Below are 25265 nucleotides of genomic sequence, written 5' to 3' on the forward strand. Positions count from 1 at the left end.
GGCCTCAAACTCATAGAGATCTGCCTGCCTCTGCCTCCTGAGTGCTGGGATTAAAGGCGTGCGCCACCAACGCCCGGCATGAGTGCCTATTTTAAACAAATGCTGGAAGTCAATGATCTTTGTTTGTAGTTAGTATAGCAAGTATTTGACATATTATGTTCAATGATGAGCATGTTGGTATAAACGTGTAATCTCAGTATGGGGGAAGCAAATGAAGGAGAATGGAATGTTCCAGGAGAGCTTAGGCCACGTTGTAAGACCTAGCCTGAACCAACCCCAACAACCCCAACCCCCTTTAGTGTTTCTTTTTCTTACTGTTTCCGGTGTATGCAGCAGTGGGAGTATAGCAGCTGGAAAACTGAAAACTAATGTGAATCCCATATCTTAGCTAGCTTCTGCATCTCCTGACCAGTTTACAGCAGGCTTTCAGTAATGCAGAGAGGTTGGTGGTGAGGTCAATGGCATCTTCGATTAGGACTTTTTTCTTTTAAGAAGAAAATTTAAAAACAATTTAAAAACATTTGCTTACTTTATTTGTATGAGTTTCTTGTGTATGTGTATATGTAGTCACTGTGTGCATGCCTGGTACCCATGGGGGGTTAGAAGAAGACATTGGATCCCCTAGAACTGGAGTTTATGGACAGTTGTAAACTACCACATGGGTACTAGAAACAAACCAGGTCTTCTGCAAGAAGTGTTCTTAATTGCTGAGCCATCATTTCAGCCCTTTCCATTTGTGTTACTGTGTAGTGTTTTTACAAATCATTCTGTTGGGACTATTATTTCATTGACTATAGATCAGTTTGAGGAGGATCTTAATGATATTAGGTATTCTAGCCCAGTTTCTATTTATTTGGATCATTAATGTTTTTCAACAGTGTTTTGTATTTTCATAGTACTTGTTGACTTAATTTGGTTACATTCATTCTCAGATATTCTTTGATTCTCTTAATTGTTTACTTAATTTTTGAGATAATTTATTGCTGATGTATAAAAATGCAACTATTTTTGCATTTTGATTTTTTATATACTTGTTTTTGAAAATTATCTATTGGTTCTGTTTAAGCTTCTATTACAGATGTAAGATCAGATGATACAGATAATATCATCTATAAATTTTGCTTTGTTATTTTCTTTTCTCATTAGAACACTTTTTTTTTCCAAGACAGAGTTTCTCTGTTCAGGAACTCACTATTTAGACCAGGCTGGCCTTGAACTTGGAGCTCTCCCTGCCTCTGCTTCCCAAGTGCTGGGATTAAAGGCATGTGCCATCACTGCCTGGCCATTTGAACACTTTTCCATCCCCAGGTTCCCTGGCTAGAATCTTAAGCATAGTGTTAAGTAGTAGTGAACCTTTCATATGATTGAAGGAAAGATACTATAATCAGAGAATATCCTTTTTTAATGATCTCCATTTAAATTATATGTACATGTATCTATCTGTATGTGTGTGTCATGTTGAGTGCAGGTGACCTAGGATCCTCGTCACAGAGGCATTGGATCTTCCTGGAACTGGAGTGATAGGCAGTTGTAAGCTTTCCAACTCAGGTCTTAGGAATCCAACTGGGGTCTTCTGCAAGAACAGTGCTCAAATGCTGAGCCACCTCTGTAGCTCAGTCTCTATTTTTTTTTTTTTATAGTTGAAATTTATTTAAATTATTATTTTTTCCCAGTGTGTTGCTTATACTAGTAAATCTTTTTAAATTGGTATATATTAATCATGCAAAAAAGGGATCACTGCCATTTTCAGAGGTGCATATAAAATTACCCTCACTATACTGTCTTATCTATCACCACCTACTTCATTTCCTCCCGTATTCCTAATTGTTTCCTTTTACTTCCTTTTAGGGGAGCCCATAAAGATAGTTTTAGGGTATCATGGAATTTGACCATATTCACTTCCTATATACTTCCTCTATTCACTCTCCCATTTCCTCTTGCTGAATACTTTCCTTCCTCCAATTTTTCTCTCTTTTTTTCATGTCAAACACATGGGTTTATGTGGAGCCTAGAATCTAGGTTCCACAAATGAAAAAAAAAAAAAAAACTTTTCCTGATTGGCTCATTTTGCTTAGTATGATGTGTCCATTTCCCAGAAAATGACATAATTTAGTTATTTATGACTCCTTTATGTATATATGTCATATTTTCTTTAAAATTTTACTAGTTATTTAGGTTAGTGTACCAAGTTATGGGTTTCATTTTGACCATATTTTCAGTGTTTATTCATAGGTTAATCCCATAACATAGTGATGGTGACTAGTGCTGCAATAAACATTGCATACACACATGTCTCTGTGGTATGCTCACTAAAATTTGAGTATGTGCCCCAAAATTAATTGGGTCATGTGGTAGCACTTTTGTATTTTTTTTTTTTTTGTGTGTGTGTGTGTGTGTGTCTGTCTGTTTGTAGGAGTTCATATAACTTGTCTTCAGCCTCTCATATTTTGTTGTCTACGTACTTTACCCAATCTACTAGCCTATTGATACTTTTATTTATAAAATTTTGTTTTTGACTATTTCTTTTTTGAATTCTTTTTTTAAAGTTATCAGAGTCATTTATATTCTCTTTTAATTTATTTAGAAGTTTGTGTGCGTGGTGTGTGTGTGTGTGTGTGTGTGTGTGTGTGTGTGTGTGTGTGTGTTTATGCCTTGCTTGACTTCATTGAATATTCTTATAGTCATCCTTTGAATTCTCTGGGATTTAATCTTACTCATTCTGACTGGAATCCATTACTTGGAATTGACAGTTTTTGGAGATGTCATGTTGTCTTAATTTTTCATGTTTCTTATATTTCTGATGGAACATGGACATCTGGTATTAGCTTACTGATTTAAAAATGGGGGTGGGCATGGTGGCACTTGCCTTAAATCCCAGTACTCGGTAGGCAGAGGCAGGTCAGTCTTTGAGTGTTAAGGCTCTATGTGTTCTACAAAGAGAGTTCTAGGACAACATAAACTGTCCTCCCCACCCCCCAAAAAAAAACTTGCATGTTCTCCCTGTATTCTTTCAGTTAACAAGTTTGTGATTTTCCAATATGACTAGGTTGTAATAGAGTTGTATTATTTTTTTTCTCATATAGGATATATTCAATGGTTCTGTAGTAAAATCCTCAGTTTATGTTCTCTGGGCAGTGGGCACGATCTCAGAATCTTTCCAAGATGCTGAGGACCTCTAGAAAGTATAGTAATAACCTAAATCAAAACCAACTTCTACTTCAACTCCAGTAACTTTGGGGGGTTAAGGAATGAGGCTATTAGGACAGGAAGGAAAATAAAATAAGTAAGCATAGTAATCTGTGTAAGAGCAATGGAGAAATAATAGAAGAGGTAAGGCGTAAAGAAAAGGGGGCCTATAAACATGAGACAGGTGGCTTCAGATCCAAAAGAAACCTTGAACAAATGGCTAACTGTGGGGCCTATTGGTGTGCTAAAAATCATGCTGGCATCTAGGCTCTCTCAGCATTGCAAGTACCTGTTACAGAGTCCATGCTGGCATCCTGCCTCCTTTCAGGTCTTCTCACCCTCTCTCTCTCTTTCTCTTTCTCTCTTTCTCTCTCTCTCTCTCTCTCTCTCTCTCTCTCTTTCTCTCTCTCTCTCTCTCTCTCTCTCTCTCTCTCTCTCTCTCTCTGTCTCTCTCTCTCTCTCTGTCTCTCTGTCTGTCTCTTTCCCTTTTCCTCTCCCTCTCCCTCTCCTCTTTCCCCCAAGCTTCTTCTTAGGACCTGGTTCAGTCTACTGGCCATGCTCAAGCTACTACTTTCTTTCTCTCCCTGCTTTGGACTCTTCTGGATACTTCTGGCTATACTCTCCCTCATAGCTACAATAAAAAACCACCCTCCCCTTAACCATACCTTGGATCAGTCATGTCCTCACTTACACAGGTAGCATGAATAGTGGAGTGGATAGAAACTTGCACCCATATCACCTAAAACAGTCCCTGTGCCTGAGAGACTGAGGCAGGGAGATCTCCCACTCCAGGATAGCCTGGGTACTTTGGGAAGTAAAGTAAGAGAGAGTGGGAGATTGGGAAGGAGTGAGAATTAAAATTAGATAGCAAATTGTATTTGTATCTATGCAGTCACTGTCATGAGTACTGTTGTAAACTATTTCGTGCCTTGTGTGTGTAGGAACAGAGTCTCTCTGGTCACTTGTGAATGTACAGATGCACACTGTCTCTCTGTGGTCCTTCACATGTGCAATGGCTCTATTCAGTCACTTGCTTTAGAACAGATGCAGACTGTCTCGTATGATCTCTGGCATATGCACAGGTAAAGATGTTCTCTATGCTAATGGTTATTAACTTTCTAATGCTATGATCCTTTAATATAGTTCCTCATATTGTAATGACCCCAAACAGAAATGTTTTTCATTGCTACTTTATAATGGTAACTTTGCTACTGTTATGAATCAAAATGTAAATACTTAATATGCAGGATATCTGATATGCAGCCCTCAAAGGGGCCATGACCCACTGGCTGAGAAGCGCTGCTCTATGCAGTTACTACATGTGCATTGTCTCAGTGCCATCATTTGTCTTAATGTAGGTGTGGATTCTCTTTCTATGCTATCTTGCTTTTTCTTCTCTGGCTACATGGGATGGAGCATAGCCTTTCTGGTATACAATTCCTGTGTTGGTTTTTATATTGTGTGCATCACAACCACAGAGTGTAGTCTGGATTAGGCAGTGGGTCTTAACTAGAGGTGTGTTTCAGTCTCTAGGAATTGGACAGGGCTGTTAGTAATTTTACCAATGATATGCCTTGGTACCTAGTATGTTGAAGCACTTACCACTGCTTATCTTTTCTTTCAATGACCTAGTGAGTCTCACTTCTACTGTATGGCTCAGACCAGGTTTCCACTGTCGAACACTGCATAGTTCTGGCTAAGGTTTTGCTCTAGAGGTGTCCTGATTGCCAAAATCTCAGAGAATCTGTCCATGAAACTTGCCCTAGCTTCCCAGAAAGGCTGGTATAGGGAGGGCATTATGCATTTACAGTCACCTACCTGTCAACTCAGCTGAGGGGCTACCACATTTTTTAATCATTAAATATGTTTCAGGTGGGTTGAGTAGTTTGTATGTGTTAAATCTAAATGGTTTTAAGTATTTAAATTTGTTTCTCTGGTGGTTTTTAATCTAGTTTTTTTTTTTTAATCCATTCTTGAAAGTGGAATGTTGAAATAGCTGAATGATACATTTTTCTCTTCCAGTGTCTTTGCTATTTTAGGATTGTGTATTTTTACAATTATTGCATCTATTTGACTGTATTTTTCATCTGTACTTTTTTTGGGGTCTTTTAGTCATTTTGTCTGTTATTAGTGTAACCATTCCATCTCTTCCTAGTACTGTTTACATGAAGTACTACTTATATGCTCTTACCCTCATTCTGTGTTTCTTGAATCTTGGTGTTACATAACATTCATGTTTTTAATGCATTCTGTCAGTTCCTACCCAATAATTGGAGAAATTATTACACTTTGCTGCTTTTGTTTATGTTTATGTCATTTTGCTTCTCAGTTCTTCAGGTAATACTATTTTTTTTGGTATTAGATTATATATATGTGTGTGTGTGTGTTGTGTTTGTTTAACTTTTTACTGTTTATTTTCATTGGAATTATAGTTTATAGCAATGCACTCTGGGCAAGGTATCAATTTCATTATAGCATTTTGTTCTTATGTATCATATATAGCATTTTGTTTTTAGGTATCTTTACTCTGCTTACTCTAACTAAATCTGCTGTCACTTTGGTGTTGTACCTCTTGGCTTCTGCAACAAATGTGAGAAATAGGGCTGCTTTGTTTAATGCACCCTAATGATGTTTTGTCACAGCAGCCAAACTCACTTAAGACAGGCACCCATGGCTACCACCCATGGCTACTGGTGACAAATATGCTGTTAACTGTAGGGGAACCTGTAGCCACGCCTGCTTAGGGGAGGCTGCGAGGGAGCCTGCCTGACCACGCCTGCGAGGGAGAGTAAGAGTTTCAGTTGGCTGAGTTTTGCTTTCAGTTTTTACCCCTTTTCGGCTTGTGTACAGACTGCTGCCATGTCGGCTGGCTAGTTTGCTCTGTCAGTAAGGCTTTTCCCTATTAAATACCCTTATATTTCTACTTGGCTCCATATTGGTAATTTCCCACTATATCTGCTTAGGGGGTGGTTACAGGTCTGCCTAACCATGCCTTAGCCAGCCCCTAAGCAAGCATGGCTACAGGTTCCCCTACAGTTAACCCTCATGAATGTTTTGTACTGATGTGTGGTTCCTTCCCGTTGTCTTAGAGATCATCTTATTTTGATGGTGTGTGCCTTTTACTGTGGAGTTCTTTGAATTTCTCTGTCTTTAGATTTATTCTTCAAAGTAAGGAAGAATTGCAAGTTGGACTTTGAAATAAATGTTTAGTACCTTTTTCTCTCTGGTCTCCTGAAGTGCCCATATATATGTTTAGTGCTACCCCCATAGTTCTCAGAAGCTGTGTTTACTTTTCTTCATTACTTTTCCTTCCCTCTGATAAGACAGGATAATCTAAGTGGATATATCTTCATGTTAGCTGATTTTTTTTTCAGCTTGTTCCAGTCTGATAATAAGCTCTTGCTATTGAATTTTTCAGTTCAAATAATATATGTATAAATTGTAGCCTGCAAATTCTCCAGTGCTGGGATTATAGGCATGTAACTATAATTCTATCTCGCTCTTTTACAGTATGTTCACCTCAAACATTTGTTTGTAGCTCACTTTTAATCATTAATATTTTTATTGTTAAACATTATTCTCATATTTTAGTTTCTTTTTTAAACATATATTTTATTTTTAGATTTTATGTATGAGTCTTTTGCCTGTGTGTATTTCTGTACCACATGTGTGCATTACCTGGAGGAGGCCAAACAGGGTGATAGATCTGGAACTGGAGTTATAGACAGTTGTAAGCCTTTATGTGGGTGCTGGGAACTGAACTTGGGTTCTCTGAAAGAGCATCTTTACTGCTAAGGCATCTCTGAGACCCCTTTAGTTTCTATTTTAAAAAATAGATTCATCTAATGTGTATGTGTACACACATGAGCATGCCACAGCCTGCCTGTGAAGGTCAGAGGACACCTTGTGGGAGTTGAGTTTCTTTTTCTACCTTGTGGTCTCTGAGATTGAATTCAGGACATCAGGCTTTGTAGCAAGTGCCTTTACTTGCAGAGCCATCTTGCTGGCTATAATTCTAGCTTTAGTTCTTTGGACATAGTTTCTGTGTTCAAATATGAATAGTACATCCAAGAAACTTTCATCCATGTCATGTGATGTTACTGTGGACTTGGTAGATAGGACCTTAATGATGTTTTAGTACATTTCTGCTGTACCTTGTTTGTTCAGAGTTCTTGTCAGAATAATAAATTTTTCCGGAGCTATTGAAATAATTATGATTTCTGCATGTTGATGTGGTGTATCACATAATTATGTACATTGAGTGATTCTTCATCTGAGAGGAATCCTGCCGTGGCGAATATTCTGCTTAGTTGCTTATTCATTATTGTAAATAATCTTTAATGTGTTATTGGACTGATTCTAGTATTTTCTTGGAGTTTTTCACCTATATTCACTGGAGATACTGTTGTACTCTATAACTTTTTTGTTGTCTCTTTGGTTTGATAATATCCATCCATTTGTGTCTTTAATAAAGAGACTTTAAAAAATAAGTAATAACTACATTAATACATTAAGAAGTAATGGCTTTTACTTTGTCAGGTCTGGTGCTGGTTTGTAAATCTAAAAGTTCATACTGATTACCTCTCCCTACTTTAACCAAACAGGAGGGGTATTCTCCATAACATGCTGTCTGGAACTGGGGGTGGCATATGCTGGCAAATTTCTCCCTCTTCCTTATGTAGTACTTATTAGAATGCTGAAACCAGGTACTGTAACCTCATTGATTTATTTCCTTAGCTCTTGTAAGAGATTTTTGGGTTTCAGCTATTGAAATTGATATTTCAGTGAAGGAAACAACCTACTAAGAGTCTTACTCTACTGCTGCTCTCTTACCCTGCAACCTGGAGGCAGTACTAAAATTAGCCTTGGGCTGTGTTCTCAAGCATGGTTGAATTACCCAGAACCAATGCCAGGCTCTAAGGACTTGTCTTAAGGTCTGTTAGGTAGGGTGAGAGCGGCATCTGTATCGTTTCAATTTTAGCGTATATGCAGCCCAAGTGAGCACTGGAGCAGCATCTAAGTTAATTCTTCCTATAATTGAGCAGAGCTAGATGGGGTGGCTTACAACTGCAACTCCAGCACCCCTATGGTAAGTTGGTAGGTGGAGGCAAGAGAATTTCCATAAACCTGACAGCTGGCCAGTCCAGAATATGACAACAGAAGAAACAAGAGATTCCTAGTACCCCAAAGAAAGAAGAACCAACTCCCGAAAGTTGTCCTCTGACCTCCATACTCATTCTGTGGCACTCACACACGCACGCGAACACACACAACAAAAGTTTAAATGCAAACTTGTAGATAGTGTATATTTTAGAAATTGAAATGAGTGGATATGGAAATAGAAGACATTAGCATACCCCCTGATATCAGTTCTTGCTAGTATAAGCATCAAGGAACAGTCTTATAAATGGTAGGCTAATCATGGAGAAAATGGTTAGGAACTACCACGTTTGTATGAGTAATAAATGCATACAAGACTTTCTGGAGGCTGGAAAGATGGCTCAGAGGTTAAGAGCACATGTTAGTCTTGCAGAGGACCCAGCTTCAATTCTCAGCACCTACATGGTGACTAACAGTTACCTGTAACTCTAGTTCCAGGGGATGACACCTGATTCTGTCCTTAGGGTACTGCACACACAGTACACAGATGTTTATGCAGACAAAACACGCATCCATATAAAATAAATCCCCTTTTAAAAAATGCTGTTTTGTGTTTGTGGTACAATAGGTGGCATATGATAGCCCAACACCCTGCCACTGAACTGCACCCCTAGCCTTTCATTAGAGATTATTTTATTCAGTAGCTCTGATATGTAGGAGAAGATCCAAGCAACAAGGTATAAATCCTGTGTAACCCTTCTAATAAACTAATTTGTACAGCTGGTTAACAATGGAGATTAGATGATAATAGTCTATAGAGAGGTGTGTATATGTGTGTATTTCAAAATGTGCCATTTTATTTCCACCAAACATGTCAGAACACAGAGTTTCTGTGGAAAGTAGACTTGAATAAATGTTTATCTTTTTGTTTATTGGGATTCTATAACTATAGCTCACACAAAGGGGAGGAATATAATAAGAAACTGTTGTATGCACAGAATTTAAAGGCAGGTCCTTCTAGTCCCCAAGAAAAACTAGCTCAATTGCTCCGAGTCTTCACAAATAGTTACTGCAGCCATTTTTTCCCCAACCCTACGCCAAGTCTGGTGGCTCTCCATAACACCTGAGTTTATGAAGCTCAGATATTTTATATTTAGTTCTTGGTAGAGAAACTCAGATTGTCTATCAAACAGTGGCTATGAAGGTGATATAGTTGGCAGTTGTGGCTTTGTATTATAGCAATACAGATATTAAAAAAGGAAATGAGAGGGTACAATGAGCCATTCAGTTACAAACATATCTACAGGTATATTCAGATGTTATTTCTCTATTTTATTGGCACGTGTCTTAGATTTCACCACTTTTTTTTTTTTTTTTTTTTTTTTTTTGGTTTCTTGAGACAGGGTTTCTCTGTGTAGCTTTGGAGCCTATCCTGGCACCCGCTCTGGAGACCAGGCTGGCTTCGAACTCACAGAGATCCACCTGCCTCTGCCTCCTGAGTGCTGGGATTAAAGGCGCGCGCCACCAACGCCCGGCAATTTCACCACTTTCTACTTGGTATTATAACTCTGTATGTCTTATCCTTTAGTTCCTAGGGGCCATGTCTGCTTTTATTTGTTTTGAATTCATCATTATGCTCAGTAACATTTTTTTAAATGAGATTAACAGTTGAAGAGTACTTGCATAATTTTTGTTTGCATTAGATGGAATATTAAGAGCAGTATTCTCACCTTTTATTTTTTTCCTACTTTCAGTGGTATGCAATCTGCATTAGTGATGTTGGAGACTATGAAGGCATCAAGGTTAAGATTGCAAATGCCTACATTATCAAGGAACATTTTGAGGTACTGATTTAAGTTTATGAATTTAAAAAGTCAGTATTTTCCTGAGTGGATGTGTTTTAGTTACCAATTATTGTATACAGAACAGGTTACTTCATGCTTATAGACCAACTTCTTGAACAGCATGAGATTACTTGTGCCTGAGAGTAGGGCCTATACAAGGAAACAGAACAAGACCTATCTTATTTTAAAAAGCACAGCCACAGCCCAGTGGGACAGAGCAATAATAGTTTATTATTTCTTCCAATTTTCTGAGTCAATTTAATGTATTAATGCTTCGGTCTTGCTTCGTAGAGCTATAGCCATTTATATGCTTTACTTAGCTAGGATGGGAAATTCAAGATGGCCTCTCATCTATCTTAGTTCCTCTTTACTTGTCCTGTTGTTTAGGGGTCTAGCCCAAACTTCTCTAAGTATGAGAGATGGCCTTCAAGAGTGAATGCTCCAAAAGAAAAGTTCCAGTATACAAACTCTTTCAAACCATTTGTAACACAGCTGACAACACTGTATTGAATTTAAAGTTTGCAGTCTGCAGTGGCACATGTCTTTAATCCATGAACTCAGAAACAGAGATAGCTAAATATCTGTGAGTTCAAGACCATTCTGAGAGACACTGTCTCTAAAAAAAAAAAAAAAAAAAAAAAAAAAAAAACACATTCTAAGCCAGTCTATGGAAAGTTTTGAATGCCCGATGGTTAAAATATAAGTTTAATCCAACAATAATTTTGTTTAAGATTATGCTATGTGTATTTTATGTTGTTTCCTAAAGTTAATTTACTTGTTTTAATAGTTTTTGTTCAATGGTAAAAATTACGCAGAAATCTATGTATTTCATAATATGTGCACACTATTTCATTATTCTTACACAGAGAACAAAACTACCACAGAAATGTTCATAATAAAAATCTTTTATTATTGTAGATCATTTCAAATTATACAGGAACAGCACAGATAGGAATGGGCTGGGTAAGCTACTTGGTAACTCTTCAGAAGCTGACAGTTACAAGTCCCAGTTTCTAGCTTATATAATTACTAGAGAAAGATAACATTGGACTAGGAATCAGGACACCTAACTTCTTAAACAAGCATCATTACATTTTACAAGTTGTTTACATGTCCTGTATGTTAATATATCTGAATTAAGATTGTGCCACAGAATTAGTGTTACCTTATAAATTGGAAGTACTCTTTAGTTTTCTTTAATAAATATGAGTGTTTTGTCTGTGCATATGTATTTGCACCACATGCATGCGGTGCCCAGAGGGGTCAGAAGAGGGTGTCAGAACCCGGAACTGTAGTTACAGATGGCTGTGAGCTGCTACAAGGGTACTGGGAACCAAACCCAAGCAAGTCTTTTGCAAGAGTAGCTTGTACCTTTTACTACTGAATCATCTTTCCAGCTCTGGAAGCAGTATTTTTATTCTTTGTAAAACAGTATATAAAATGATTTTGTGCGGCAGGCCGTTGGTGGCTCATGCCTTTAATCCCAGCACTCGGGAGGTAGAGGCAGGTGGATCTCTGTGAGTTTGAGACCAGCCTGGTCTACAAGAGCTAGTTCCAGACAGCCTCAAAAAGCCACAGAGAAACCCTGTCTTGAAAAACAAAAACAAAAACAAAAACAAAAAAAGATTTTTTTGCCATATTGATTGGGGGGGTGGATAACAGAAAGATTTTTTCTTTAATATTCAATTAAATTTGATAAAAGTACTTACTTATCTTTCCTTTTATCTTAAACAGTAAAAACTGTACTTAAATATTTTCTGAATTATAGATTATTTTTTTATATAGATTTATTTTTGTGGGTTTTCTGATCTAAACAAATTTCTGAAATTTGTAAAATATATCTTTAGTATAAGTATTTAATAGTGTATTGGAACTACTTTAACCAATTAAGAATATGGGAGTGAGGAGATGGCTGTCTATAAAATATTTATCATGAAAGCAAGAGGACTTGAGCTTAGCTACTAAGTATCCATGACAAATGATGGGCTGAGGCAAAGGCAGGAGGATCCTAGGGGCTATTGGCCAGCTGGTGTAGCCAGTCAGTGAGCTCCAGGTTTCGTAAAAGACCCTGCCTTTAAAAACAAGGTGCAGAATGATTGGAGAGATATCTGGCTTCAGCCTCTCACCTAAACACATATAAACACATATGGGGGATGGAGGGGGTGAAGAGTGGGAGAGTTTATCCTGAGGCAAAAAACTGTTCTTGATTACAATGCAGGTTTGGGGCTAGAGAGATGGCTCAGTGGTTGAGTGCTGAGATTGTTCTCCCAGAAGACCTGAGTTCAGTTCCCAGCACCCACATTAGATGACTTCAGCTTCAAATGGCCCAACACCCTCTTCTAGCTTCCATGGGTACCTGCACATATGTGGCATTTACACACACACACACACACACACACACACCTTCAAAATGCAGGGTTATACTTCTTTTTTAAAATTCACTGCTTCTTTGGTGTTTAGAAAGATTTTATTTTTTAACAGAAAGCAATTGAACTGAACCCTAAAGATGCTACTTCAATTCACCTTATGGGTATTTGGTAAGAAAATTTCAGTAATGTTTCTGTCCTATTTGGTTTGATCTTATTTCATACTATGTATAAGCAACATTTTATTTTATAACATATATCTAAGCAAAATAAACCATTTAAAAATACTACTTAACAGAATTGAGTATTAAATTACTAAATAGCACTTGTGTATGTATTGTTAGAACATTGTAAATGTAGCTAGACATGGTTGCACATGCCTGTAATCCCAGCACTTAAATAATAGCAGGAAGATCAGGAGTTCAAATTCATCTTCACCTATATAGTGAGTTTGGGGCAGCATGTTTCACATGAGACCGTCTCAAAACCCTCTTTCTTACCACCAGAAAAATAAAAACTCCAAGAAAATGAAAAAGACTTTAAGATTTTTTTTCCTATTCTTGGGAAAGACCTCATTTACAATACTAACTAAAACTGTTTTTTTTTTTTTTTTTTTTTGGTTTTTCGAGATGGGGTTTCCCTGTGTAGCTTTGGAGCCTGTCCTGAAACTCACTCTGTAGACTAGGCTAGCTTCAAACTTACAGAGATCCTCCTGCCTCTGGCTCCTGAGTGCTGGAATTAAAGGAGTGTGCCACCAATGCCAGGCGAAACTGTATTCTTATAAATAGTAAGTTGCCACGGGAGGTCTTTGTATCTTCAAAACATCAGACTGAGATTTGATTATTCTGAACTATGTAATCTTCCAGTTTCAGGGTGATCTTGTGTCCAATACAAGGAATTATTTTGCTGGTATGAGGGCATAGAGATGTTATAAATATTTGCTGGCATAAAAGTCAGTCAAACTCTTTAAACAAAGAGATATTTTTCAGATTGAAGATTAATAATTATCAAAGGATGGCCACTTAATCAGTAAGCAAACGTGATGCAATCTGTGCCTCAAGGAGTTCAGTCCCTAGAGCCCCAGTTTTTTCTTTTCTTTTTTTTTTTTCTTCAGAAAGTTGTCATTATTTTTGGATGCTAATCGCTCTTTTTTTAAGTGGGCATAAATTACTGGCTGTTATTGTTATTTATGTATAGTACATTGAGTTTTGTCATTTAAAACAATTCCAGATTTTCTTATGTCAAAACTAGCAGTAAGCCAGGCATAAGCCTTTCAACAGTGATGAGGAGGCAGAAGGATTAGGAGTTCATGGCTAGCCTGGGGTATATATAACCCAATCTCAAAAGAAAACTTAAAACAAATTGTAATGATCCTATGTCATTTAGTTCTTCTAAAGAACAAATAAGAGAGTAATGTTGGTCCAATACCTGGCACAAAGTGACCACTGTTTATATTTAATCAAAAAAATAAACCCAACTCCTTAATCTGGTCAGTCTCTAGATAATTCAGTATGAATATGAACCAACTATGTATTGTGTAAAGTTCAAATTATTTAAAAATATAATAGAAGATCCCTTTTATAATGTCTATTAAAATGTTTGGTTCTCTGGGTAAAAAAGATGCAATTTGAATGTACAATGCTTTCTATATTCCCTTGTAGGTGCTATACATTTGCTGAAATGCCTTGGTATCAAAGAAGAATTGCTAAAGTGCTGTTTGCAAATCCTCCTAGTTCCACCTATGAGGAGGTAGTATGATGTCCTTTGTTAAGTTAGTAGCGATTTCTTAACTACAGTCCCATTCTACAGTACCCACACATATGGAGATCTGATTCTGTGAGGGATTTGAGCAAGTTTCTAATGATCCAATTCAACAATATCACAAAGACTTAATACTTAACTGTCCAGGACTGGTGAGTGTTTTTTTTTTTTTTTTTTTTTTTTTCCTGGCTGTTTAGATGAGTGGCTTATAATTCTGATATATTGCCAGAATTATAAAGTAGCTCATGGCTAAAATAGACCTCCATTTTCAATAGTAATCTGTATCACGTAAAAGTAAAAAATAGAACCAGAAGTATAGTGATTGTTACCTAGCACTTTTTAGAGATATTTTATATAGCCAAGTCATTCAGCAAAATGAAGAACATGCAAGAATTGATTAAAAAAAAAAACTTGATTGTGAAAGGCTCATAGTTTAAAGGCTGTTTGATTTTCCTATAAAAATAGAATTTGAAAAGAATATGTACATAAGATTTAAAGCCCCCACCTACTTACCCTTTGGATGCTGGGGTTTGAACCAGGATCTCACCCACTGACCCACCTTCCTAGCCTACTGGATGAAAATCTTGAGTTTACTTAGTCAGTTTTCAAAATATAAGGAACTTTGCAGATGAAAAAATTATCCTAGTATTTCTCCTATTGTATGTAGTAAGGAGCATTTAGTGTTGTTTGCCCCTAAGAATCTGTGGTATACAATCAGATGTTGAGGAACGTGGTTTCTTTCTCTTCCCAGACAAAACTAAACACACACACACACACACACACACACACACACACTTACTTACACATACATACCCCTCACAAAGTATAAGCCGTGAGTGAATTCATCATTTAATCATATCTAGTTTGTGTTAGAAGTGTTACTGTCATGACTTAAGAGAAAGGTAACCACTGAATTCCACATGATCAGTTCCTTAAATTTGTGCCAGGATAGTTTGGTACAAAATCTTAAGTAGCAACCAGGTAATTACTAGAAGTGATCCTCATTATTAAAATCCTACTTTTTGATGATTTAAAAGTGTTAAATTGAGCCTATGTTAATCTCCCTACTGAATTCATCATTTATTTTAATAATCATTTACTTCCTGACCCCTTTAATAATAATAAACCTTCAAGAAAATGTGGGGTTTTTTTTCTTTTTTTAAGTTATTGATTCTAATTCTTTCCATTTTATTTTACTCTTTGTATTAACAGGCCTTGAAATACTTTCACAGGGCAGAACAAGGTGAAATACTTTTACTTCAACTATTATATAATATTGTCTCATTGCTATGTCATAGAAAATTTTAAATCAAGATAAATATGTGCTGTATCTTTCACACTGGGTAATATAAAATACATTTACATTGAAAATGTATGTGTATTTCACATGCATGTATGTCTGTGCACCACTTGTATGCCTGGTGCCTCAGAGACCAGAAGAGGGCATCTCCTTTGGGCTGGAGTTAACAGTTGCGAGCTGCCATGTTAGTGCTGGGAATTGAACCCAGGTCCACTGGAAGAGCATTCACTGATCTTAATTATGAGTCCTCTCCTCAGCCTAAAATTTTAACTTATTTTTAAAAATAAAGATCACCTAAATATGAATTGCACTTAAATTCAGAGTTCTAATTCTAGAATGTTCCCTTCATTTAATGTAATTTTTTTTTTTTTTTATGAGGAAGCTAGGACAAATGGTCTTTCTAACTTTATATTTTACAGTTAATTAGAGGCACTGAAATGGAAACAATTTAAAACCAGGCTAACTTGTTTTGGATGTTGCAACATATTGTATTCCATTGTGAAGGAGTTAATTTTTCTTACTTTGATTTTAAAATATGGCTACTACTATAACACTGTTGCTTGTCTGTCCTACATATTTCCCCTTTAAAAATAAATCCTGGCACTGAGGTTGTAACTTAATGGTACAGTGCTTTGCTGACATGAACAGGGCCTTCAGTTCAGTCCCCAAAACTAGAAGAAGCAATAATAAGAATGAGACATAAGTGTCTGTAATCAAGTGTACCAAAGAAGCCACTCGAAATACCTTTTAATTTTCTTTTTGATAGTTCTTACTATTAGCTCAAGTTGGCCTCAAAGTACCAATCCTCTTGCCTCAGCTTCCAAACACTGGAATTTTATTGGTATGTGGCACCCACAATTCTTTGTAACAGAAAACTAAGATCTAAGATATCCTTTTAAATATATATATATATATATATATATATATATATGTATGTATATGTGTATATATATATATATCTGATCATATGAATATGAACTGATCATACTCCTGAATGATCTAAGAATGAAATTATCTCAGAGGGGTTTTAAATTATAATCCTAAAGCAAAAATTAGACCTTAAGGTTTGGCAGTTCTGAATGAAATTGTGCCCTCTGCTCATGGAGTTGAATCCTTGGTGACTCCACTTGCACATAAGATTTTATATGAGCAGTCACTTTCTCTAAGCAGAAGGATGCCTAATTCTAGTCCAGAAGCCCCTGCCATGTTGTGTGTCATTCACACCTTCCACATGGGCCTCCTTATTCTGCTGTTTGGGTGTGTAAGGCTGTGTGTGGGGTAGATGAGTTACTTTTCTTTTTTGCTCATGATTACATTTCCATTGCTTCACATATCATAGCTGGCTGACTTTCTGGATGAGGAAATAGGTGGATAAATCACCACACGTAACTTCAAAATGTTTAAGTCAAAGAATTTAAATGACTGAGTTTTAAGCAAATGCAGTTAATCATAAATTATATCCAGGAAAAAGGAGGCTTTGTTCTTTTTTAAAACTGGAGCCTGCTATGTGTTAAGCATGTGTTCTGTTACCAAGCTCCATCCCTGGCCTCAGAAAGCATGCTTGGAATACAGAGAGGACAAGATTATTAGGAGAAAACTATATGAAGTTAGAGCTGAGTGTGGTGGTGCATGCCTGTTGTCACCAGCACTTCAGAGGTTGAGGTACTGTGACATTGCCTTACAATGAATTATTAAGTTCCAGGCCCACTTAGACTTTCTCAAAAACAAAAAAAAAAAAACAAGTTAGTGAGAGGATTCTTTTATACTTGTATTCATAGCCTTCTTAAAAAATATTTTTATTTAGCATATAATTGTACATATTTATGGAGCATTGGTAATTCAGTATATTCATACACGTTCAAATCAAAGCAGTTATCTCCATCTCAAGTATATGTCATCTCTGTATTAGGAAATACTGGAGTCTTGTAAGTCTTCTAAAAATATATAGTAAATTATTAAAAATATTCCCCTTCCCCACTTCTGATAACCACTACTCTACTCTCACAGTGCTAGGCTCTGTCTGCACTTTTCTTTCAACCAAAAACATTCTGTATTTTATCTGGTAAAATCTTGTTCATCCTCTAAGATGCTTATCTCTTAGTTTTTTTTTTTTTTTTTTTTAATGTGGCTTCTTGTAGCACATGAAGCATCTAGTTGTGTTCTTGTTTCCTTCTCTGTGCCTAAATATAGGAGACATTTAGCAGATTGATCAAATTTATGTTAATCATGATTTCATTCATGCATTCTTTCACTCACTGAACAGATACATTTAAGTATGTTACTTTCCCTATACTTTTCTGGGCAACCGGAATACAATAAGGATGGGTGGTTTAAAAAGAAAATGGTTCTTATATAGCTCATGTTCTATCAGCATGAAGATACTGTACAATAAATTCTTGAAATAAGACCTTAGTATAGTAATATACAGAGCCTATAAGTATATTCAACATCATAATTATTTTAGGGTTTTTTAAGATAACATTTGAACAAAAGAATTGTATTGGCCTAATCATTGTTTAACAACACAATTTTATTAGAATTTAGACCAAAAAATTTAAACCTATAAAAATAAAACATTATTTCTCTGGAGCTGACTTTGTTTCTCCTCCTTATGTACAGTGGATCCAAACTTCTACAGCAAAAACTTGCTGCTGTTAGGAAAGACATACTTGAAGCTAAACAACAAAAAGCTTGCTGCTTTCTGGCTGGTAAAAGCCAAGGGTTATCCAGCACACACAGAAGAAGATAAACAGGTAAAATATCTGTAATAAAGTAAGGCAGATAGGCTTTCATTGAGACATTAGGAAATAAATGAACTGAGAACTTCTTTAAAAGCATAATTGTTTAAACGCATAGAACTGTGGAAAGAACAAGTGCCCATTTGTATATTTACCTTTATATTTAAACATTAAAACTCTTTAGGTACTGTTACCAAATGTTGTAAGTTGCTTGCTGCAATGTAGAACTGATGTACATCTATTTGAGATCAGATGTGATTTCTAAAACATGAAAGTCAGCTCAGCCATAGATCTTACCTATCATGCACAAAGACCTGGTTCAGTTTCTGACACTGTGGTAGAGTGGGGTTGGGGGCAGGATGGAAAGTTAGGGGGTATGAACTAGAGTTCTCTTGGAGTATTATCTAATCACTATCAAAAGACCTTACTCTTACCATGTCCTGTCTTTTTTATGTTGAAACTCTTAGAAACCAGTCTACTTTATCAACTTCAGTTTGTAAGTTACGCTGCACTATTTATGTGTAATGTGTTCTTGCTTTGTTTTGTTTTTTCACTTTAGATACAGACAGAAGCTGCTCAGTTGCTTACAGGTTTGTGACAGAACTGAGAACTTTATGGAGAAGGCAACAATGTACCTAACACTTTACATTTCATTGATTTATAAAGATATATATATTAACCATGATTCTGTGGCTTTTTTCTTCTTCAATTTTTTATGTGTGACCATTTCACATAAATGTACAAAATTCTGGGTTTCTTCACAAGTAAATGGGTAAAAGAAATTACCACATTGCCCTAAGAGGGGCAGCAATATATTCTCTGGTTCAGACAGACATTTCTTATTTGGAACATCAATAGGAAAAAATGGTATGGGATATGTAAGTAATTGATCACATCAGGATGAGAGGTTTTCAAAAGAAGGCTCTGAGAACAGATAGCATATGAGGGAATGGTTTTCATGTTGTAATTGACTGAATGTTGTTATCTTAGAGAAAAGGTCAAATGAGTTAGGTGTTTATGATGTTAAGGGTTCTTGGCATGGAACTTAAGTAATACATCTTAGAAGCCAACCTAAATAAGGAAAAATACTATGGAATGACTTTCCTTTTTAAATGTGTTATAGCTTCATGGTTTGGTTGAATTTGTCACTTGACAAATTGTAATCCTGTATAGAATGGAGGGACGGGACACAGATTTCAGGGTGAGAAGGAAATAGATGTATTTAACAGGCAGGGTACTATCACTTGAGTCTGAGGCACCACCATGGCAAACTTACATTTTGCAAACTGAAGCTTGGATGCCACTTACACTGAACAAATGTGAGATTGTATAGGTATATTTTTTTCCCCAAAAGACATGAGAATTGTAATGTTTTAATAAATTACAACAAAATGTGTAGGTTCATGCTGTTCCTGTTTTACCACATAAATTTTCAAACAAACATTAGAAGTACATCCTGTGCTTGAGTTTAAGCTAATATTTTGATATATCCTATTTATATGTATATATTTATTCATATATAATGGATTTTTAAACGCTTGAAATTACAGATATTATCATACCCTTAAGTATCTTAGCTGCTCTTCAGAATAAGTACATTTTCCAAAACAAATACATTACCACACCTGTTATATTACCTCATAACAAGACATACTCAGATTTCCTTAACTGTCCAAATAAACTTGTGCTTTTTGAGAACAGAATTTGATTTGCGGCAGTTGGTTTTAGTCTTACAACACAGACTTTTTGGAGAGGCCAATCTAGTTGTTATTATCAACTGTCCTTCATTCCAGATCAACCTCTGGGAATCATGTTCCATCTTGTCTTCTGGACTCCAATTAATTATATTTAGTCTTCTTTGGTTTTCATATTCATCACTTTGAAATTAACTTCTGTTTCATTTTCTAAGTTCATTTCCATTTTGATACACTTTGTTTTGCTTTAGGATATTTGTATTATTTAAAAACATATGATAATTGTCTTCATTTGCAGGTTTTTGGGGTTAGTTTTGCAGCCATTTCATCTTGGTTAATTATCTAGTTAGGAACTATAGCTACTTTTCATCTTCACATTAGTATATTATGCTAAAGAATTAAAATTTTTTACATTATATCCAGGTCTTTTACCATATATGAATCCTTGCTGTTTCTTTGGGTTTTTTATTCACACACAAAAAAGTTCTTTTTGTGAAATGAATGAGGTATTTTCCAGTAAAGGCTTTTATGGACTGGAGGATCTACCTTTGGATGCTTTATAGACCTTTTTTATTAAAATAATAAAATAATATTAAATTATTTATTATTAAAATAATAAAAGATTCACAAGAAATTACATAATGTAGTACAAGCAGGTTCTGAATACCCTTCTTCCTGTTTGCCCTTGGGTCACATATAACGATGGTATAATACCAAACTAAGAAACATACTGGTATTTGTAGACCTTAATTTAAATTTTATGACTTTTAGATGTTCTCACTTTATATCTAGTTCTTAGTAACTACTACCCAAATTTTTATAACTACCACCACGGGCAAGATACAGATTGCTTTACTCGGACATCTAGTGCTCCGTATAGTCATACCCAGCCATGTTCAGTCCCTCAACCATCCCTGACACACCCTACAACTAATCTACTATAAATCTGTCATATCAAGACTCAGGCAAATGCAATCTTCTAGAATATAACCTTTTGTAATTGTGCCATTTCATTTAGCCAGATCCTCTTATAATAGCTAAGTTAAATCATTAGTTCTTCCTTTTATTGTTACTGTTTTATTATGTGGATATACCATTTTATCCATCTATTGAAGGTATTTAGTTTTTTTAAAATTTCTGGCTATTAAAACTAAAGGTGTTTTACATTCATGCTTATTGTGGCATAGTTTACAGACAAGTTATGAAATCAATGTAGATATCTATCAGGTAGACAAAGAAAATGTACATATTAACAAACCAGTTTTTATTCAGCCATAAAAAGTGAAATTACCTCATTTGCTGCCAAAAGGATGGAACTGAAGATGATCTTGTAAAGCCTATAGAAGCTCACATGGATACTGCATGTGGATCCAAATTAAACAAACAAACAAACAAACAAATGACATGAAAGTAGAAGGCAGATTACTTGGGAAGAGGAAGGAGATTATGGTGGGCTGGACATGTCAGAGCACATGTGAAAATATCACAGTGAAACCCATTATTTTGTATAGTGAATATATGCTAATTGTAAATATGACCTAAGTTTTATGTATACTTATTTTCCTTCATGGGAAAAATGACCAGGACACAAATTCTGTGTATTTTCTAAGTCCTTGTTTTCACTTCCAAGAGCCTTATTCATAAGGTATCACCTTGGTTCTTGATGTGTGCCCAAGGATGAGACCACTACTCAGCCAGCACATGCTCCCTTTAATGCCATTATTTCACCTTCTTGTAAAATTCCTATCTCTGTTTTTGTGTGCATTCCAGTCCTCATTTTATTTGAAAAAGCTAATTTCCCCATACAGAGTTTGTAGTATTCTATATACTAAACATATTACAGATACAGGCAATGGGTGATTTCCCTCTCCTTAAGTGTGTCTTCTACCTTTAGGATTGTATGAAACCTGAATTTGGATTTGTTTATTGGTAGTGCAGTGAATAGGGGAACCTAGGCCTCTGAGCACAGCAGGGGAAAGCTGGTTATTTGGTTGTCTTCTTTTCCCTCATATTGGTAGTGAACTTGTCACTTCTTGATGACAAAATATTCCCAGTGTAGATCATCAACAAGCAATGGATGGTACAACATAGCTTGTCAGATTTGTCTCATCCTTAACAAGGACCAAGAGAATAGTTCATGGGAAAGGCATAGAATTAGTACTTAAAAAAAATGCTATCATCATTTCAATTGCATTCTCCTTGGTTGAATTTTGGAGTAGAGCTTTTAAGAATTTAGAAAATAGTACTTTTAGACTTATGTCAAATTCCCAGTTGATGTGAAACTTGATTTCTATGTTTGACAGATTAAGAAGTAGGGCATGTTATATTAGAACTTTTATTTCCTGTTCCAACAACTGTTTTGTTTTGCTTTTTCAGTGTTTACTAGATCATGTTAATGTTTAATTAAATGTTAAAACTCAAGAAGCCTACAATCTGCATTTGTTTCAGTTTACTCAGAATACTGTAGTGTAGGGAACATGACTAGCCACAGGATAAGGTTAGGCCTCATTTCAGAAAATGAACATGTAGCATTAATGTAGCAGGAGTATCTACATGGTTCTCCAAGAACCAGAGTCTCCTAAAGTGATAGCTCAGTGCATATGACTGAAAGAGTTTTCAGATTCAGGGAAACCCCAGTTATTGTTCCCTGATAACATGTGCTTTTTCAGTTCAGAAGCAGCTTACTAATTAGGGTCTTTTTCAACCCCATGCATTAGCAAGGTCGTCTGCAATGAAATGATAGATATACAACACCTTATTTAGTTTTTTTTGGAGAACTAGGCAGATAATTGAAGTCAGCTGGGGAAACAGTTACATTTTCATTTTCAACTGCTTAGGAAGTATAGAAAAAATGATAAAAAAAAAACAAATAGTAATTTGTTTCCGCAAAGATAGATGGCTGAGCTGATTGATAAAATTGTTTTAAGCCATTCCCTAGGCTCAATTGCTTGGTGATGTTGGGAACTGTCACTATTAAAAAGTATCATTAACCTGTCACTAAGTTTCCCTCATCTCCCATTTTCTCATGACTGTGTCATGGGTCCAGTTCAGAATAGGGATGGGAAGGATAGAAGAAGGCAGGAGGAGAACACATTTCTGACTTTTATGTTCACTACTGAGAAGATAAGGCAAGCCTGTATGTCTTACAAATATAACTGGCTATGAAAGATAGAAGAGCCTGATGAGGTCTGCAAACTAGTTTTCCCCAGAAAACTGGTTTGTTTTTGTAGGCTGTGTGATGTAACAAAAAGGACCAGCTCCCTGAAATCCTACCTGACAGCACCTTGAATCATATCCACAAAATGATGTCTCAAATATCTCCACTGAATGAAAGCCAATACTTTGGGTCATAGCAAGTTTATTATTTTACAGAATAATTTATGCAGTACTTTTGAAGACTGGCCATCTTCTACTATATAACTTGCCATATATTAGGAATAAAACAAAAAATCTTTAAGCCTGAAAATAACCAGATTTTCTGTAGTTTACCCAACTAAGTAAATTACTGCTTTTATTGTTTTTTGAATAAAACTGAAGAACATAATCTAAATATGTAGAAAAATAAAATCTTGGCAAAACTAAACTAGTGAATAGAAGTTGTAATTCTAAGTGAATTTCATAGTTATAAAATTTTAAGTATATGAACTTCGCAGTGCATATTGAAAGGATAAAAATGGAAAATAATTTTTTTATTAATTAGGAAGCCCAGTTTGCTAAAAGTAGCAATATCATTCACATTAGATTTTAATTTTTTCATACACCATGAATGCCCTTATAATGAAAATCAGTGTTATTTGGAGAAAAGTTGAACTATATAAAATAGGGGCACAAGGATTTTTTATGTACTTACTAAATTTAGAAACAATTTTCATGAATTTTAAAGGAAGGGGGATATTCAAACACTAACAGAAAGTTCTTAGTGTGAGTGTTCAAATACTTAACGCAACTTTTCAATCCATTTAGTTTAATTACATTTCTAATTTCATAAAACTAAACCTTGAGCACAAAAGCATCAAAGTTCAGTACCCTTTATTATACCCCTAAGTATTAAACTATCAATTATTAATTAAACTTGAAGAACATTACAAGTTTTAAAAAGGTTAAGTACAGAAATGCCTGATTCTTTGAAATTCCACAAATACCCAGCATCGTAAAGTAACATGTAAATAGACCTCTGCTTCTCAGCAAATCAATTCCAGCTGCTCCTAGACACTACTGGATCTCCTACATGACTTTCGTATTTATTGATATAACAATGATGGGAAATTTTTTTATCTATTCATTTAGAACTCTAAGTTGAAGTACTTGTTTTCAGAAAAGCCAGCAGCATTTTAAAAATACACTTAAAGTAAGAGTTGGCCTAAGCCCTAAATACCTTCCTGAACAGCCATGCAACTAAAAACAATCAGATATCACCTAGGGAGAAGAAATGGAACATTTGCACTTTCCCCTGGACAACAGGAACAAGGCAAAGCAAATCCAGAGCTTTGTGAATGAATGGCTGCCATGTCTAATACACTTGGCGCTCTATAAAACTAGAGCCACTGTCATATGCCTATATAGATATATACTTCTTAATAAATTCTCTTGCTTGCTTCAAAATTTGAGGATGATCTTTTTTCCTGGTCAGTCATTTCAAGGGAACAATAAATAAAGTAGAAAATGATGAAATGTTTTGCATATTTCTGTGGAAGAACGGAAACCATTTATACTTTGAGAGAATCAGAAAATTATCTGTACAGAATGAACAGCTTATATACACTATCTGTGCAATTTTTCTTGGCTGGGGTATTTAAATGCAAGAGCTCCTCCAAGACAAGAAGCCACATTCATTCTTGTCCAAATCCCTCTGTCTCTTCTATTGCAAAAAGAAGTTTTTCCTTTAGTTGTTCATAACTCTTATATGGTGGTAGATCCAAGCGATTAAAACTGAACAAAAACAAAAACAAAATCAGACGTTTTCAATAAAATAAACTGAAGAGATTTCTAATACAGTATTTGATAACAGAACATGAAACCTGAATATTATGTATGTAAAAATTTTGCCAAAGGTATCCTAGCAATTTAATATAATAATTAGCAGGTTAACACATCTAAATTTCACAGAAGAATCTATTCAACTTTAAGACATAAAATATCTCTATATTTGCCAAAGAATAATGGAATAACAATATAAATATTTATAGACTGGGTTAGAAAATGGGTTTTCTTTTGCTATTCCTGTGTCATAGGTCATGAGTCTCCATAACTTTTCTTAGGTTAAGAATCAATATCAT

The 25265-nt window shown here is 35.6% G+C and overlaps 2 protein-coding genes across 4 annotated transcripts in view; one reads left to right on the forward strand and one right to left on the reverse strand.

Annotated features, from left to right (window-relative positions):
• The window catches only part of Rmdn1 (regulator of microtubule dynamics 1), a 37368-nt gene extending 18388 nt beyond the window's left edge, over nt 1-18980 (forward strand). The window contains exons 5-10 of the mRNA XM_027403575.2: nt 10041-10130; nt 12612-12667; nt 14158-14245; nt 15470-15500; nt 18177-18310; nt 18855-18980. Coding sequence (XP_027259376.1) covers nt 10041-10130; nt 12612-12667; nt 14158-14245; nt 15470-15500; nt 18177-18310; nt 18855-18893 — 438 coding nt within the window. The 3' untranslated portion in view covers nt 18894-18980. The remainder of the gene's footprint in view (nt 1-10040; nt 10131-12611; nt 12668-14157; nt 14246-15469; nt 15501-18176; nt 18311-18854) is intronic.
• The window catches only part of Wwp1 (WW domain containing E3 ubiquitin protein ligase 1), a 140544-nt gene that overhangs the window by 22126 nt on the left and 93153 nt on the right, over nt 1-25265 (reverse strand). Inside the window, exon 25 of one of the 3 annotated variants that reach the window (XM_027403574.2) lies at nt 17659-18319. The exons of 1 other annotated variant lie outside the window; for it this stretch is intronic. In XM_027403574.2, coding sequence (XP_027259375.1) covers nt 18319 — 1 coding nt within the window. In that variant the 3' untranslated portion in view covers nt 17659-18318. Of the gene's footprint in view, nt 1-17658; nt 18320-23657; nt 24919-25265 lie in introns of those variants that run through there. One more of the 3 variants, XM_027403571.2, reaches the window with a different exon arrangement.

Source organism: Cricetulus griseus, chromosome 2, assembly GCF_003668045.3.
Source record: "Cricetulus griseus strain 17A/GY chromosome 2, alternate assembly CriGri-PICRH-1.0, whole genome shotgun sequence".
Classification (NCBI taxonomy): Eukaryota; Metazoa; Chordata; class Mammalia; order Rodentia; family Cricetidae; genus Cricetulus; species Cricetulus griseus.